Genomic DNA, 18,468 nt, shown 5'->3' on the forward strand with positions numbered 1-18,468 from the left:
TTGTCTTACACTCTGCAGATGGGTTGCACTTTGTATGTTTGTCTGACCCTTTGCAAAGAATAAAATCCGTAAAGACATCTGGAATGAATTCTTTATTTTAGAATCAGACTCACTAAAAGAATATTGCTATTACACGCTACATCAATAGAGGCTGCTGAGCTGGGTTACGTTGCCCACTCGCACTGGCTCTGGCTTGACACCAGCCCCACTCTCCACCAGCAGCAACATAATGGTGTTTAAAACTTTGGTGGTAAGCTAGACAACAAAGAGACAGCAACAGACACAAGAGCATGTACAGTAAAGTTACCTATGGCCGAGTGTGTTACATATTAAGTTTACTAACATCAATGCAAGTCTAAAAAATCTGTGTCTGTGAAACCTCTGTCTGATTCTGATTTTGGTCGAGTTGACACATTAGCTAACACAGCCAAACATCAAGCAAGAGCAACAACACATTACATTTTATCATTTGGCACTTTTATCCAAAGCGACTTACATTTAAGGAACAACATACAAGCATCAACAGAGCATCAATACAGCACGAGATCTACAACTAACTATACATACTAGTAAAAGCAGCAATAAATACTAGTCAGAGCTAATATCACATCAATGGGGAAAATACCTAGGGAAAGAAGCGAGAGTTAAAAAGTGCAATTGTCACAGGGGTGACTTTGAGGACGTCAGTGTCTGTTGTGAAGCAGCATGGGGTCATGCCCCCTTGTTAGAGTGACTGGGCCACCGGTGCAGGTGTGGGCAGTCTGTCAGGTGTTCCTTTATAAGGAGACGGGAGAAGACCAGAAACGAGAGAGAGAGAGCGCGGTGTCACACTTGGCGTTTCTGGCATGATCTGATTGGGTTGAGCTAGCTGCTACCATTCAACATGCCTGGTGACCAGGACAGGGACCGGCCACAGGGCCCCAAGTCTCCACGATGCCCTTTGTAATGGGGATGCCATGGCTGCACAGTTTCAGCTGGGAGGGCTATAGTGTCAGGTTGGGGGAGTGGTTTCCCCAGATAGAGAGGTTGAACTTCCAGCCTTTGAATAATTTGCAGAAAGCGGACTATGTGTTAGGGTTTTTGGACAGGGTTACAAGGTGGGGGTTAACCTGGGACAACTCCCACTAAATTACAAAAGATGAGTAAAGTGGTCATTACAAGAGAAGAGAGGTGGTTGAGAGGACCCAAGGGCGAGAAACGGGGGAACGGGAGACTTAGGGAGGAGATGAGACGATGCGGCGTCCAAGGAGCTGGCCGCGCTGCTGACGAGCAGAACCCTCAGGATAGACACAGTAGCTTGGGCTGATACAGCGAGGACAGTGTCGCGGCCTCAAGGTTGGAAGAACTGTGTGTTGGACCAGAGGCAAGCCAGAGCGATGAGGTAGTCACCACAGACGACGGCAGACGGGAATCGATGTAGACGGAGACTGGACAAAGGCCGAGTAAGGCGATGATGGCAGAGAGAGTCAACCGCGTTGTGGAGGAATGGAACCCTTTGGGTAGACGCAGCGACCCGGAGCCAAAGAGGAGACGTCGCGGAGTATCGAGAGTGAGAAGCAGCTTTGCAGAAGTGTGTGGGGGAGAACGCCATAGGAGACACGAGGAGGGGTCGGAATTCATTCCCCCCTCCTTCTCAGTAAGTTACTCTCCCGCGCCTTTTATCCGACTGTCTGCCTGTTCCAATGTGCCCAGTGAACAAGCTGTCACGTTTTAGTTGTGTTTTTAACTTGTAGTATTTAAAAGAGCAAGCCCAGTGCCATTACAGAGACTCCCGGTCCCATTTTAAAGTGTACTCTTACTCATGTGTGTCACGCCACTGGAACAAGGACCAATAGTTTTGCTTGTGTGTTATTGTGTGTGCTTTGGGGTTTGATATGTTTTGTTTGCACGTGTGATTTAGTTGTTTATTTGCATGCACATTTTGTGTTAGTTTAAAGTTTTTATATATTATTAATCCCAGCGGAACTATTGTGGAGGAAGGTATTGTGCGGGACTCTGTGACTCAGTGGACGAGAGGCGGAGAGGTGGAGAGCCGGCGGACTGAAAGCAGGGATTTTAAAAGAAAACTATTGAGGACCGGGATGGATTATGGCTTGCCCAGTGACTTTTACTACATGTTTTATCATATGATTTACAACCCCTTTTTCTATTTTAGGTCTTTTTACTGTGTTGCTTTTATTGTTTTTAATTTAATATATATATTATTATTTTTATATATTAGTCATTGGTTTTATACAGTACATAGTACTGGTCTGAGCCTGGTTTTGTTGTTTGGTGCAGCCTGTTCCCCAGCAGAACCCTACCTGAATTTAGTTTTATTCTTCCAACTTAATCATACTAGTAGGAAATGAAAGAGAGCAATCAATACAAGAAAATTGTAAGGAGATAGAAGAACACAGGAAGTGCATGTTAGAGGTTAGGAGATAGAGGTGTTATAAGAGAAAGTATTCCTGGAAGAGATGAGTTTTCAGGAGCTTCTTGAAGTTAAAGAGGGACGCCCCTGAAGTATGGCATGTGGTAGCTCGTTCCACCATCGTGGTGTCACAGATGAAAACAGGGACTGAGATTGCTTTGTGTGAAGGGATGGCAGAGCCAGGCGGTGTTCGTTGGAGGAGCCTAGTGGCTGAGAAGGAACATAGGCTTGTATTATGGAGTTTAGGTAGATGGGTCCAGATAAGACTCAGCAAGCCAGTCAATTAGTTATTACTTTGTTGTTCACCAGCAAGAAGGCCAGCATTTTTACTCTTGTCTTGTCACTTGCTCAGTCTCCCTCTCTTTTTCTCTTCCTCGCTTCCTCCAACACTCTCTTTGCAGACTCTGGTATAATATCCATACTGAGAATACCAAGCTAGCTTCTTGAGCATATTTTATATGCTGTTTGCTTCGTTTTATAAATGGCTTGCTAAAGAGCCTTGTTGTTGTGACATGGTCCCATGAAAAGTCAAAAAGCCGACACATAGCCAGTTACAGTCTCAGATTTTTTGCCAGCTGTGTTTTAACTTCTTTATATTGGTTTAATATCATAGTTTGCTCTTTGTTTGTAAAATACACACTGCTGCTAGTAGACTTTATATGCTGTAAACTCCTCCCCTTTTTTATGTGAATGTGCTCATTGCTCGATTTGAAAACACTATCTCGACATACCGAGTTGATAGCCAGAATTGCATGAACGCTTAGCCTGATTGCAGTTGGTAAGGTTAGTGAGGTCAGGCTGAATGATTAATTGCATTTGCGATAATATCGCAATATGATAAAACAAGTTTTTCTAATCTAAAGGCTGCGATTACACTCTGGTAACATGACACGCAAGAGTAAAGCAGTCTGCGGAGGAAGCAACTTTGCACGCTACGCTGTAACTTCTGTGTCAAACAGGGAATATAATTAGCATCTGCCAAATTGGGGGTAAATTGGTGGCGTGGCGGGTGCACAACAGACACAGACGGAAAGAGTCCCAGTCTGTCCTGAGTGACAGCCTGGTTACAGCCAGTGTGCTGCTTATCAGTAGCATCAACCGGGAGCTCCAGTGTTGTTGGAGAATCTAGAGTCTATTAGATGTAAGAGACGTCACTTGGTTTTATTTTCTTTGGCCAACTTTTGTATTGAACCTCAATCTGAGTAGTTTTGTTTGTCTGCTGGGATACAGTAAAGGAGTTTTTTGTTGAGAGATGGACTCTTGTGGAGATTTGAGCTGAGATAAGAACTCCTTAATTGGTGGTTGAACTGCGGGTTTTGTGTTGAGCGCTTACTGTATAACACTGTGGTGAACTTTCTTTTTCTTGTCGTCTGTATTTACCTGGTGAGACACATATTTTTTTAATGCCATAACTTGAATCTCAATTTATCTGTCTCTCAAATTATTATAATTTAATACTTCTTCTTCACCATTTCTCATAATAATCATTCATGCAATGCATGCATCACCTAATTTTATCATAACATGTAGGCCTGGCTCACGGGAAAGAACGGTGTATGTTTAATCGATCTATTGCAAAAATTATTTTCCAAAATTGTTCAGCCCTAATGACCAGGTCATCATAGTTAATAGTTATAATAAAGCAGCCCAGTGAGGATACAGACATTTCACAGAGGAGAGGTATATACAGTATATAACATGGATCTGTCTGTCACTGTTAACAGAGAATCCAGTCAGCGCTGTAGTTAATACACTTAACATTTAAACCACAGAACTCTAGAGTAACAAGTTTTAGAGTCCATTCCTCTCTCTCTGTGCGAGTCTGCACCACACTTTTTTGAATTTGCATTTTAGAAATTTTAGGTCACGTTAGTTGTTCAGTCTTAGTGAGTCAGTGTTCTTGTGCAGGTGACATTCTGGGCCGAGCCCTGAAGAACCTGGATGGGCTGCTGAAGATGCCGTATGGATGTAGAGAGCAGAACATGGTGCTCCTGGCCCCCAACATTTACATCCTCCAGTACCTGGAAAACACACAGCAGCTGACCGCAGCCATCAAGGAAAAGGCTACCAACTTCCTGACCAGTGGTGAGTCTCTGATAACCAGAGTCGGGTAGAGTAGCCCAAAACTGTACTCGAGTAAAAATACCATTGCTTTGCAAAAACAAGTAGAAGTAAAAGTAGTCATCAAAAAAAGTAATTGTACAAAAGTATTTACTAAAAATATTAAAAAAGTAAAAGTAAAAAAGTAGTGAGTAACTTAGTGCGTAACTTAAGAAAAACAAAAAACAATGGGTCGTTTTACCCAAGGCTTTTATTTGATGTGGATGTGACTAGAATTATTTTAGATGGTATTCCTTTATGGAGGTAAATCAGGGCCAAATGCTTTTAATTTTGAAAAAAAAAAAGTTTAATAGAATTATTATCTGGCATCTTTATATATGGCATAGTTTATTGTTCTTATAGTGTAATTGGTCTCACGTGTTGTCCAAAACAGCTTTTTAAACAGAACTTTGTCATTGACATCAGTTTGTTTACTGCCAATTAGGGCTGTCCCCGACTAAGGAGGACATAACACAGGGGGTATAACACATGAAGTCTCTTTTCATTCAACTTACACTGTAAATTTCCAGCTAAACTGAGGCTTTTTGAAGACCATTTATTTCTCTCTCTCGCCTGTCATTCACCTGTCTGTCGCGGTTCCTCTGCGGTCTATTTCAAGTAGCCGGCTATTTAAAAACATTCTTTGTGTCGTTCATCAATGTTGATAAATTATCCGCGAACAACTCGGCACAACACCGGTGAAGTGGGGGCTCTGCTCAATCTCTTCAGCCACTACACATACCCGCATGGGTGTAAATTTCATCTCACAGTAGGGGGGGGACAATAAACATAAAATTTCTCAAGAGCAATTTTTGAAGGGGAAACAAATAATACAGCCAAAATTGTACTTGTATAGGATACGTGTACACAGAGAGAAGTCTTACTACTATTTTTCTGTCCATATATATTTAATGGCAGCATGTCAACTGATCTGCCACTTAACATCATAATGCACAAAACGGTAGATCCAACAGTATCAGCCTAATATCGGTTAACACACAGGATTATTGTTGTAGTAAGAGATGCACAGATTACATTTTTCCTGGCTGATTCCAGTTATTGATTTTTTAAAAGGTCTGACCTGCCGATTCAATGCTGGCAGATTCCGATTTTATTTCTTTCTAAGATCTATAACTGACAGCATACACAAACATTTTTGTAACTATTGATTGGAAAAATATATTTTTATTAGGATCCCCATCAGCACCAGTATAAATGTTAGCTATTCTCACTGGTCTCAATTGTATGGTCATAATGAAACATTGATTATAAAATAACATTAGCATTTTCACTGGAAAGAGATGAAAATAAATTTTACACCATTTTAATTCTACTTATTCTCCAATTTATGTATGTGCTTAATCACAAACTACAGTAATCTACTCACCTTGCTTTTCCCGTCAGACACACAAGCACACACCTACACCTGTCTGTCTGTCTCTGTCTGCTCTGACTTTATTTGTCAGCAGTTTTACTTAAAAGAACTTGCGTTTGGTTTTTCACCCGCGATTCTGTTTTCACAGCAGAAAACCGCATGGATATTTGATGCTGCATGGCCCCGGTCACTGGTCGGAGCAGAGTAAGCGAAAATAAATGGCCTATTTCAGTCCCCAGCTGATCAATCTGCGCATCTCTAGCTGTAGAACAAGAGTTCCAGTCTAATAACCTGTTAAACAAGCTACCAAATAAGCTAGGTAATGGTATAGGTAATAACAGAGTGGGCTCATAGAAAAATAATCGGTTATCATAACTTTTTGTCATGATTAATTTATTAATGACTAAAGACAAAAGAATCAGTTCATCCAATGTTTAAAGTGCATAAAACAGCCCTGCCAGCCTACTTAACATTGGAGCTCCACAACTGCTGACGGATTTGAACTGGTTTTCTGCCACCGGACTCATGTGAGAGGGAAAGCAGGCAGTGGACCAAACCACTGTGAGGCAAGACAGGGGTGACTCAAAAAGGGAAGTCTGGGGTCAAATGCCATCAAAATAATTGACAACACACCCAAAACCAGCAGAAAGATGTGATTTTTTTTTTCTCACCAATATCTTGACTGTTGTAAGCGTTTTAAGTTTAAACTGACAAAACTATCCAGGTTTGGCACATTTGATGTCACTACCTCAACTTGTGAAAAATGCAACATTTGACATTTTCAGTTGTTTCCACACATATTCTCACAACTTGCTTGGATCCTGATCATTGCTGCTTGCAGCTATATTTATTAAACATATTAGCATTAACACAACAGACACTGCTCTCTTGTCAGCTCAGTGTCAGCACGGTGTAGCCTGCTGACTTCACAACTAAAACCTGCTGCACCAACACCGTCTCAATCCAAGGGCGTCAGATACCGGCGCTTTCAGAAAGCCTGACAAAGCATCGGTATTGGATGAGACGGGGCTGGCTTCACGGTGTGTTAAACTTTAATCTGTAGCAATCATGTTAGCTGCTAGCGCCATTTGAAAGCCATACTATCATGTTGTAGCTTCAGCTGCTATTCTTCTTTCAGAGTCATATGGATGCTTTACTGCGGTAAATGAATAAATAAGTAGCGTAGTAGCTCGATGAAAGTATCCATATGTAGCAGGGTAAAAGTAATGATTTTTCTCTTTAAAAACTACTCAATTAAGATTAAAAGTATGATGCATTGAAAATACTTTGACAAGTACCATTTACTCAAAAGTTAATTGAGCACATGTAACAGAGTAAATGTAACTCTCTACCCACCTCTGCTCTTAAATTTATATTACAGATAAAAAGAAACATTTAAGATCTTCAATATGTATTTAAATCTACCATCTGTAACACTCTGGTGCTGCTTGCACACAATATAAGCAGAACTCGTTATTCCAATTACAGATCATCACTCAAAGATCAATTCACACAGATTAAAATGAACTAGTTTGCATTCATAGTTTATAACTTCGAACAAAGTTCACAGTCCCAAAAAATTAAATAGTTTCCATTTCTTCATTTTTGTCCTTTACAAAATGCCATAACTTTGATTTGGGTGGAGAAACTTTTACAGCTGTTGGCTCATGGTCTTACTCTTTGTTCAAGATTATACATTCAATGTATGAAAAATCCTATAAAATCAGTGTCCTTAATGTCCTAATAAATTTTATCTAAATATTTCTGTTGTTTTACAGGCTACCAGAGACAACTGAACTACAAACATAGTAACGGTGCTTACAGCACATTTGGATCAGGACTGGGGAACACTTGGTGAGAACATCACTGATCAATTATGCATGAAGAAGTACATGTACGTGCTAGGGCTATGCCATATGACTAAAATCTCCTATCCCAATATAGGTCATTTCATATCCCAACAACGATTTATATCCTGATATAGAACACTTTTTTTGTAAATTCAATGTATCATGTGCTACAGTTGTAATTTCCAACAATAATTCATGATATTTCTCTGCGTCATAAAGGTGGGTAAGCAATTCTAGAGAAATTTAATACCATGAGAGTGAACGAACGTTAGCTAGGTTGTGGTTTAACAAACTGTGGCTACTTGCTGCTAACATGAGAGGACGAGACTGTCCCAGAGCAGCACAGCAGCTCCTGCTACGATAGCTAACATCACAACAACAGCATGTCTTTGCGAACTAGAAAGTAAAAGTTACCTGGCACACACATCATGGGAGCTGCTGGAACAGTGTTGTGTAGCTGGTCCATACAACAGACTTCTCTCTTTGGTATGAGCTTGCATGGTCTGAGTCCTCCTGTTCAACATTACTAATTTCTGAGTAAGCTTCACTTTCCTCCATGTTTGTTTATACTGAATGCAAAATGTGGACTTTTATTGTGGCCAGCCTAAGGCACACCATGCCGTCTGTTGAGCATCTTGATATGCCACACCTGTGAGGTGGATGGATTATCTCGGCAAAGGAGCAGTGCTCACTAACACAGATTTTGAGAGAATTTGAGAGAATATATATATTTGAGAGAAATAGGCCTTTTGTGTACTTACAGAAAGTCTTAGATCTTTGACTTCAGCTCATGAAGAATGGGGGCAAAAACAGCAGTGTTGCGATTATAATTTTGTTCAGTGTAGATGCGAAATTAACATTCCGCTAGGAGGGGCCAAAATACATGACTCATAATATTAAAAGAGGAAAATAATAAAAGAGCTTTGAAGTGGATTTCTTAATAATACACTTTACTTAGAGTCAGTTACACACACAGCCCTGGTACATGTTGTGCAACTTTTAGGGCCTGTGTCCACCAAAGCATTATTTCCTTGGGCTTTTTTCAATTCATTGCAATGGGAGCGCTCCGTATTTACAACATGGGAGAAACGACAGCAGCGTGATGAGCGTCTATTCCACGCTCGACGTTGGGCGCGGGGCGTGTGTTTCCGGTTGCCGAGAGGTGAAAAATGTTCACCTTTGGGCAAAATGCACCGCTTGTCACTGTCACTTTTTAGCCAGCTGTCCAATCACAGTGCAGGAAGGTCGGGACAAACAACACACCGAGCCATCTCAGCTCTTGACCGATGTGCCTGCTCGCCGAGGTATTTCCTCGCCTGCAAAATGTTTCAGCCTTCTCTTCAAGCAGAGCAAAGGCCTACCCTACTTTGTGGTGACATTTTTATATTTAGTAAAATTAAGTAGCCTACTTGCAGCACATCTCCACAGATATTATGTATCTGTCTTAGCCGAAGAAAACACTGCGTCTCAAATGCACCCTAGCGCTCCCAGCTGGGGGTTTTCAGAAGAGCAGGTGGCATTTTCAGCTGGTAAAAAATGCTTTGGTGGACACAGGCCCTTACAGTTGAGTTCAAGAGAAAATAACCTTTGTACTCACAGCATAGATTAAATTATGGGACTGCACTTTGGATCTATGGAGCAAATTTCCTGCCTAAACTTGGCAAACAAAACATGTTTTACAAATAACTAAGACAGTGCGGTTTATAAATACAAAACAACACTGATGCATTTTGTTTTGCAAATGTGTTTTGTTTGTTTGTCAGGAAGTTAGCTCCATATGGAGCACACTGCCTGAAATATGTTATGGAAAATGTGACTTCTTTACATTAACATCACAAATGTGAAATGTAAACAGAATAATATATAATATATTTCTAATTAATGCATTAAGTTAGCTGACCTGAAGCATTTAGTGTTTAGTATACTGTGATGAATAGTGTGAGACATTACACAGATGTTTCCACTTCACTTCATTGTATCAGTTATTGTTTGATTGTTTGTTTTAATATCCTCAGGCTGACTGCTTTTGTGATAAGATCTTTTGCAAAAGCACGCTCTTTCATCTACATTGACCTGACAAAGCTTGAAGAGTCTATGTCTTGGCTTGATGGCAAAAAACAAAAAAACGGCTGTTTCCAGCAGCTGGGAAAACTCTTCAACAACAGAATGAAGGTCAGTCTCTGTAGAGTTTGTATGAAAACGGCTGATAACTAAAAGTGAAAAAGGTTAGAAATTGATAGAAATAGAAATTTTTTCAAGGGGGAGGTAGACCCCCCCGAAACTATTGTCGCAGCACGTTACGGATGCGTGGTGTCGTCGTAGACGCGGCACACTTATTTTTGCCTGTTTAGTATTGTCACATTCTCCGTCACACCAATGCAGAGAGGACAGGCAGCGTCTGTAAACACCAAAACATAGTTTTTCTGTTTGTTTGGCTTAAGTGCCGTGGGCAAAAACGGTTATAATACTGGGAAACTGCTGATTTTTATAAAGTGCTTCACCATTTTGGCAGATTCCATGATATTCTGCTTTTTCTGCAGCTTTAGGGGGGGGGGGGGACAGGCTGCCAACAATGGTAGGGGAAACACTGTTGGATATTATTTTCACTGCACCATCATCATCCCTTTTTTCATCACTTATTCGTAACTAATGCCAGCCTGGGGCCTGTTTCACGAAAATGCAACATAAGATTCTTCCCCCTCACATTAGTTTTAACAGGTTTCACTCTTCGACTCATGCATGAGCATACAAGAGCTCTGTTGGACTCGCAAATCTTTTGTGAAACAGGACACTGCCACCATTTGCAATCTGTGTGTATGCGGTACTCAAAATCACTTGAATCTGGCGCCTGTGTTTTGGAGCTACAGTGATGGTAACGTCTGCATGATGCTTCCTCTCTACAGGGTGGTGTGTCTGATGAAGTGACTCTCAGTGCTTACATCACTGCTGCCTACTTGGAGATGAATGTGCCCCTAAATGTGAGTAGACTCCTTGCAGTACAAAAATCTCTGTTTCAAATGTAAACCTGAAAGAATTTCCTTTATAAGACACAAACTAACAACATTTACACAGACAATAAGGAAGGTTTGTATATTTTTATTATACATTTAACTGGCTTTTGTGAATAAATGTACATTATTTCCCAGCATTTCTTTGTCTTTCCAGTCTACACATTTTTAAATTTTGTTGTTTTTTAAAATTTCAAAAGTACACTGAAGTTTTAGGGAATTGGTTTAGAGTATTATCATAAAATAGAATAAACTTTCTTGTTTAGTTCAATCAAATCAGTTGAGTCCTGAGATCATTTATTATAATGTGTTCTTTGAATCTGTTCTAGGATCCTGTGGTGAACAAGAGCCTGTCTTGTCTCAGGGAGTCCATCAGTGACCTCAGCAACACCTACACTACAGCTCTGCTGGCGTACGTCTTCACCCTGGCAGGAGACACGGAGACCCGTGCTCACCTTCTGAAGCACCTGGACACTGTTGCATCAAACCAAGGTGAGTCATCCTCCTAAAGGAAATCCTTCTGGCTTCATTCCTGTGAATGTGGCTCACCCTGTGCCTGTTTGTCTGTTTGTGGATGGCTGTTTTTAGGAGGTTTCCTCCACTGGTCTCAGACAGCGACAGAAACGTCAGCCTCTCTGTCTGTGGAGATCAGCTCCTATGTGCTGCTGGCCAAACTCAGCGGCTCTCCCGCTGCTGAAGACCTGGGCGCCGCCACCAGCATCGTCAGATGGTTGACGGGCCAGCAGAACTATTATGGAGGCTTCTCCTCTACACAGGTACAGCCCAGACAGCTGGACTTCACAGTAAATGTACAGTATTCTCTTCTGGCCTGTTCATCCTACAAAGAAGGAGCAGTTAAGTTAAGAAGTTAAGAAGTGTGTGGCTTAGCTGTGACCTAATACTGAACTGGCTGTCTTGTAAAAACCATGTATCTCTAAAATGCCAACTTTTCGTTAGCTAAGTAAAACAGTATTGTCATCTTTGCAACAATTTATTTTCCAGCATATAATGGGCTTTTAAATGATTTATTCAGCTGATGAAGTAAGATCATTTTCTCAACCTATAAATGAATACTAAATCCTTGAATTTATTAAAGATAATCCATGGTTTCACCACGCAATGAAATTACACAATATCTCAACAATAACATAAGGACTTCAGCATTGTTCTAGCCCATTAACTGCAAATCACACACTGAGCATACTGGCCCGTTTAAAATGTTACTGTTCTTCCCTTAGAGACAGCCAGTATTTGTTTCTCTGTGGAAATTGACATTGAGAGGTCTTCACTTTATAAATGTTAATTCCTACATGTAAAATTCCTTAATGTATAAACCAAAGTCACCGTTTCCATTTGTATCCAAGCCAATAAAGTAACTGTTGTGTTGTGTGTTGTAGGACACGGTGGTGGCTCTCCAGGCTCTGGCTCTCTACGCCACTGCAGTGTTCAGTCCAGAGGGTTCCAGCACAGTGACAGTCCAGTCTCCCAGTGGCCAGCTGACATTTGATGTGAATCAGAACAACAAACTGCTCTACCAGGAGAAGCTGCTGCAGGAAGTGACAGGAAAGTACAGCCTGGAGGTGAAGGGCTCTGCATGTGCTTCAGTGCAGGTCAGTGGTCACTGTCACTGCAGCACTTCCTGTTTCTTTGATATACATACACAACACTGCTAACACAACCATGTCCTAATGTTAGTTAAAGGGTTGGTTGGTTTATTTCAAGGTGGTTTCTTTTTCCAAATAAAGGATGAAATCTAAATATTTAAATTATTATAAAATCATTTTGTTAAAGATTGGGAGATATTTAAGTGGGGGGGCTAAAATTAAGGACTAATACTTAACCCCCCTTGTTCACTTCTTCCTTACCCTCTTGTGTACCTGTTTCCCAGATCTCTCTTCACTATAACATCCCAACTCCTGCTGCTGTCACCACTCTCAGTGTGGAGGTCAAACCAGAGGCCAACTGCACATCTCTCAGACCCAAACTCACTCTGAAGCTAAAGTCCCTGTAAGTAATCAACAACACTAGATCCATGTTACAGCAATGATTGAAGAATACTGTAATTTATGACAAACAATCCTCTGAATCTACCAGCTACTGTAGACTGTTGGTGGACGGACATGTGAGAAATGATTACTGGTATATTTGTATATGTGTTCTGGTATATATAAACATGTCTTTACTGTAAATGAAAGCTTTCTGTCTCTGCATTCAACTACTAGAACTCTGAAGAACATGATAAAATCTGAGTAACGTCACATTTTTCTGGTTGCATTGCAGATATAGTGGAACAGCAAGCACTACAAACATGGTGATCCTGGACATCAAAATGCTCTCTGGCTTTGTCCCAGACCCAGAGTCTTTGAGGAGGGTGAGTTATTATAAGTGACTTTAACCTGAGTAGGAAATGAATAGTGTTCAATAAACGACCCAGCTGAATGTGGTCTCCTCACAGCTCAAAGGTGCCCTGCTGGTGGATCGTGTTGAAGAAAAGGAAGATCACGTTCTGGTGTACATAACGGAGGTGAGAGGGATTCACAGTGAGGAACAATAGATGATGCTCTCCAGATTTGTGACTGACGTGTCGTCTGTTTTTATTCCAACAGTTAACGAAGAACATACCTATCAACCACAGCTTAGACCTCCTACGGGAGCTCAGAGTGCAGAACCTGAAGCCAGCCGTGGTCAAGATCTATGACTACTACCAGCCAAGTAAGTCAGATACTCAGTCCTCTCTAATGCTCATTTACAGAGATCACACTGACAAACTCTGAACAATTATCAGAATAGTCATTTTGAGTACTACATGTTTTTAATGTGTTAGACATTTGAAAAAGGTTTTACTCTTTTCACTTGTTATAAATCTTCTGCTTCTTCTTTTCCCTCTCAGGTGACCAGGCTGAGACAGAATACATCTACCCTTGTGCTGCAGGTAACAGTTTGTAATAACATACGCAAGCACTGCAACATTACAAAAGTCATTGAATGGCCGAAAATCCTAAAACATTTTACCCCGACCACAAAAAGGTATAATGTCGTCACATGTGAACTGGTGTGACGCAGGGCATAGCTTAAATAAGCCTGCGTCGTTTTGAAAAATGTCCCTGCAAAATCTTCTCGCTAAAACGAGTGACAGAGAACTCTAACTAAAGATCATGCAGAATTCATAGAACCATAGTTACATGCATAACTCTTGTTCTATTCATTCTTCCTGATTGCCAGAGGCAGTGCTTAACACTCGATTGTTCACGAATGGCCTAAGGGTTCATGAAAGACAGCTACCACTACTGCATGGGAAGCAGCAACATTGACCCAATAGAAATGGGCAAATGGTGTGGCCCAGGTGGCCACAGCGCAAATCTCACTCAGAGGCACCCGCCATACTGCTGCCTAGGAAGTGGAGACACTCCTGCTGGAGTGGCCCCGGATGTTATGGGGCAAAGGGCGTCCTTTTGACATGTGTTTCCTCAATTACCTCAACAACCCACCTGGAAAGCCTGCCTGTGGTTGCTTTGCTGCACTCTGTGGAACGTAACCGTTATCAGTGAAAATGGTGAAAGGCATAGAGAAGGTGATCTGGCCGCGGCTGTGCCAGCGCATACTGTCCCATCGGTGAAAACCAAAGGTACCAGTGGGCTGTGGATTCTGAATCAAACAGGCCCACCTCTGCTGTGCCATATGCCGTATCTCCTCTATCACTTCAGGGTGGAGTCTCCTCTCTCCTGGGGGAGGTGTCTGGCAGTAGAGGTAGTCTTGTACCATGTTCTGTGGTTGCAGCAAGTGCATGGTCCTGAGGCTGGCCAAGTGAGGGAAAGCCAATACCAGGATTTGCTGTGCCGCCCGCAGTGACAATGTTGACCTGGTGCCCCCTTGTGCATTTACAGCGTAGACCGCAGACTTGTTGTCACATGCCTGCCTCTTATAAATGACGGGAACTCGTATTTTGAGCTAATTTATGTGCTCCATCCTTTCCTAGCTCATTTAATGCCCCCTCATTGCCTTGTGCTACCACACTGCCCCCCACCCAAAGCGTTGGTCACCACTACCTCCTGACATGAGGGGATAGAAACGAGTGAGATACCCCTGGCCAGATATGCCTCATCTGTCCATGACTGTAACACAAGCAGGAATTGGCTGGACACCCTGACTCTCTTCCGTGCAACCTTAGATCTAAATGGTCTGCCCACGGGTCTTCATGGGCAGCACTGGCCCCAATGCAGGGATATTTGGATGACTGTCTGATATGCACTCCGACCCAGGAGCAGGTTGAGCAGGACACTGCTGTCCTTCTATGTCATGTAACAAGGTTGGGCCTTATCATTGTCACTTAGGCCAAAAGTATACCCAGCCATGGTGTTCATTGCATTAACCCTGGACTCCTGCCAAATGCTGGCTTTCCCAACTCCATGGCGGGTAGAGGTCATTGCAGAGACCTCTAAGAGGCAGAGCTAATAGGTGGAAATGAGAGTTTCCACTATGGCCCATGCATGCAGTCATATCATAGCCTCTCACTAGGAAGTCATCTGTAATGCGACTCTGTGGCCTGGGACAGCAAGCATCAGGTCTCACCACCTCAGTGGGTGACACAGTGAGGGACGCGATAACTGGCTCCACAGCTGGCATTCTGCATGGAAGCCAAGGTTCTACCATCAGTTGTTTGGTGAGAAAAAGCTTTGGGATCTGGCATTTGTGGAGCTCCTCTATATATGGCTGGAAGGGCAGCACAGAAAAAATAGCCTCAGGAGGGAGATGCCTAAAAAATGAAATGGCACAAAGAGTACAGTCAAAACCTGCTCTACAGTATGCTATGAGATAACTGTTGTTGTGAATTGGCGCTATATAAATTACATTGAATTTATGTGAACTAGCTAGAGCATTTGCTGTTAGTGCTTCATCCAAGCCCAAGTGTGCCAGTGCCATACAGACCACTGGCTTAATTGAGGCATGGGCAGCGTCCGAGCCTGCTCTGGACTTGCTTCCTGTCTGCTTGGAACAGGTGTTGGAAGCACAGGTTAAAGCCTGTACTTCTCCTTGTCCAGGTCTGTCCTTGCAGAACTGGTTACGGGAAGGCCCTCGTAGACACGGCATTGTCATCCCATCCTTGTGGGGTGGACCCCTGGCTGGTCTGTCTAACCAGGTTGCAGCTCCCCTGCCTGCCTGAAGGTTAAGGAGCAAACCCTTAATCTCAGTAAATTCTGAGGCCAGTGTGTCTACTTTAGCTGCCAAACCACTATCTTGGCTTTTTCCTAGGCGGGGCACCTGTAGGTGGCGGGCTACTATGCTTACTCCACACATTTGAAGCCACACCAGATGAAGGCAACTGGCCTTCAAGCAGCAGCCTTTCCACCTTTAGCAAGCCGGGCTAGCTTCAGTTCAGTTCATCTTCAGGCATAAAACTGCAATTCACACACTGACTGTAGAATAGCCCCCCTCTCATATGCGTAACACTGAGGCATTTGGGGCATTCATCATGGCCATTGGCAGCCAGCAGCAGAGCCATGCAAGAGTGTTAACTTTACTGGTTGTAAAAATGTCAACACATAGTAGAGTACTTGCTATGGCCCTTACTCTGTATAAAGAAAATTCTGAAGCAGTTAGAGAGAGAGGACGGACTCGCCGTATGTGGGTTCATGAGATTTTGTGGGCGAGGAAACATCTCCACAAGTAGCCTACCACCATTTGGTCCAAGAGGTGAGGTTGGACGAAGCCCAGTTCCAGGATAGTAACCGTTGCTATGGTGTGGTACTTTTCCCGCCCCTCCTCTACTGTGATTGGACAGCTGGGCCCAGCGTGGAAAAAAACGCTCAGCGCCTCGTCACGCTGCTGCCGTTTTTACCTGGTTGTAAACGCTGCGCTCCCATTGGAATGAATTGAAAAAAAGACGCTGACATCAGACAAAAAAAACCGCTTTGGTGGACACGGGCCCTAAGTCTTCACAGTACATAATAATTTTGTATTCTTTCTTTCTTATTGCAGCTTGAAGAGCGAACTGTGGTCAGTCCTCAGGTCTTCACTCATTTCAGTATAATTTAAGCAGACCTCAATTTTATTACCTAAGATAGATTTTATGTGCCATGTCAGTTTGTGTAAACATACACAAACATTTACCAATTCATTACCTTTTAGTATTTGGCTACTTTACCGTACAACTTTGTAACTACTCTGTGTCAAAGTTAAATGTATTCATAATGGATAATAAAATATTCTGAATGTTCAACTTAAAATTTGTCTTGTGCTTAACTCTGTCTTTCAGCAGTTTATTTATCTGATGTATTTCATTCACAGACAGTGCAGGTCAGATGCAGATCAGAAGTGTTCTTATGGCTTTCTTAGCAGTCATTCATTTAAGTAAAATTAAGATAACATAATTAAGATTTTACTGATTTAAAGGTTCAGTGTGTAATATTTCTTAGGATCTATTGACAGAAATGCAATATAAGATCCATAGCTATGTTTTCAGTGGTGTGTAAAGACCTTACATAATGAACCATTATGTTTTTATTACCTTAGAATGATCCATTTGTATCGCGGGCACCCCCTGCTGTGGAGGTCGCTGTTATTTGTTGTCATGTTTCTACCGTAGCAGACGAACAAACAACGCTACAGAGCGTGTTTCGTCATCACGGCGTTCTTCTTGTTCTTGCATAATTCCAGCAGTGTAGACGCGCATCAGTACATTGAATACATACACAGAAGAGGACATAATAATAATAAACAGTCTCTGAGTAGTCTTCTGGTTTATTAGAAGTAAGAAGAGAAGTGACATTTGGACAAATGAAGAGCCGACACGAGAGCTAACAGGCTGTGGATCTTTATACCATGAAGGTGATGATGAGGAGTCAGGACAGGTACAAACAGCTGACGGCAAAATCACAGATGTTGTGGATTTTCCCAGATAATAATAATAATAATAATTCTTATTTGTAGAGCACTTTTCAAAAACAAGTTACAAAGTGCTTTAACAAGTGTAAAGACAATAATACCCAAGAGACAATAATACAAAAAACAATACAAGATAAAAGCATGAAAAAGACTAAAATACAGATAAATATAAAATTAGTAAAATAGAATAAAATAAAAGGGATAAAATAAAGTCAAATAAGATCGGGAAAGGCTCTCCTATAAAAGTATGTTTTAAGAAGGGACTTAAAAGAGTTCACTGACTCAGCCGACCTGATTTCCTCGGGCAGGCTGTTCCAGAGCCTCGGGGCCCTGACAGCAAACGCTCTGTCCCCTTTAGTTTTCAGTCGAGACTCTGGAACAGACAACAGACCTCTGCCCGAGGATCTCAAGGTACGTGCTGGTGTGTATGGGACTAAAAGGTCAGAAATATAACAAGGCGAGAGGCCATGAAGAGCTTTAAAAGTGATCAATAGAATTTTAAAGTCAATTCTAAAACATACTGGGAGCCAGTGTAATGAAGCTAAAATAGGAGTAATGTGGTCATATTTCTTTGTTCTGGTTAAAAGCCTGGCAACTGAGTTCTGGACAGTCTGGAGTCGATCAATAGATTTTTGGGTTAAACAAGTGAAAAGGCTGTTGCAATAATCCAGGCGTGATGAGATGAAGACATGTAAAATATAGATCGAATTTTAGCTATATTTCTAAGTTGATAAAAACATGATTGAACAAGCTTTGTGGTGTGCTGCTCGAAATTTAAATTACTATCAAACCAGACACCAAGGTTCTTTGCCACAGGCTTAATGTGATTTACTAGCGAAC

The 18,468-nt window shown here is 41.9% G+C and overlaps 1 protein-coding gene across 1 annotated transcript in view; it reads left to right on the forward strand.

The window, feature by feature from the left end:
- Positions 1-16,832, forward strand: part of LOC123985862 (alpha-2-macroglobulin-like) — a 37,022-nt gene extending 20,190 nt beyond the window's left edge. The window contains exons 15-27 of the mRNA XM_046073812.1: positions 4,322-4,498; positions 7,667-7,742; positions 9,754-9,910; positions 10,642-10,716; positions 11,076-11,238; positions 11,335-11,522; positions 12,144-12,356; positions 12,635-12,753; positions 13,027-13,117; positions 13,202-13,270; positions 13,353-13,458; positions 13,637-13,678; positions 16,723-16,832. Of these exons, the coding sequence (XP_045929768.1) occupies positions 4,322-4,498; positions 7,667-7,742; positions 9,754-9,910; positions 10,642-10,716; positions 11,076-11,238; positions 11,335-11,522; positions 12,144-12,356; positions 12,635-12,753; positions 13,027-13,117; positions 13,202-13,270; positions 13,353-13,458; positions 13,637-13,678; positions 16,723-16,727 (1,481 nt within the window). The 3' untranslated portion in view covers positions 16,728-16,832. The remainder of the gene's footprint in view (positions 1-4,321; positions 4,499-7,666; positions 7,743-9,753; positions 9,911-10,641; positions 10,717-11,075; positions 11,239-11,334; positions 11,523-12,143; positions 12,357-12,634; positions 12,754-13,026; positions 13,118-13,201; positions 13,271-13,352; positions 13,459-13,636; positions 13,679-16,722) is intronic.
- Positions 16,833-18,468: the final 1,636 nt, after the last annotated feature.

This window comes from Micropterus dolomieu, linkage group LG17 (assembly GCF_021292245.1).
Source record: "Micropterus dolomieu isolate WLL.071019.BEF.003 ecotype Adirondacks linkage group LG17, ASM2129224v1, whole genome shotgun sequence".
NCBI lineage: Eukaryota > Metazoa > Chordata > Actinopteri > Centrarchiformes > Centrarchidae > Micropterus > Micropterus dolomieu.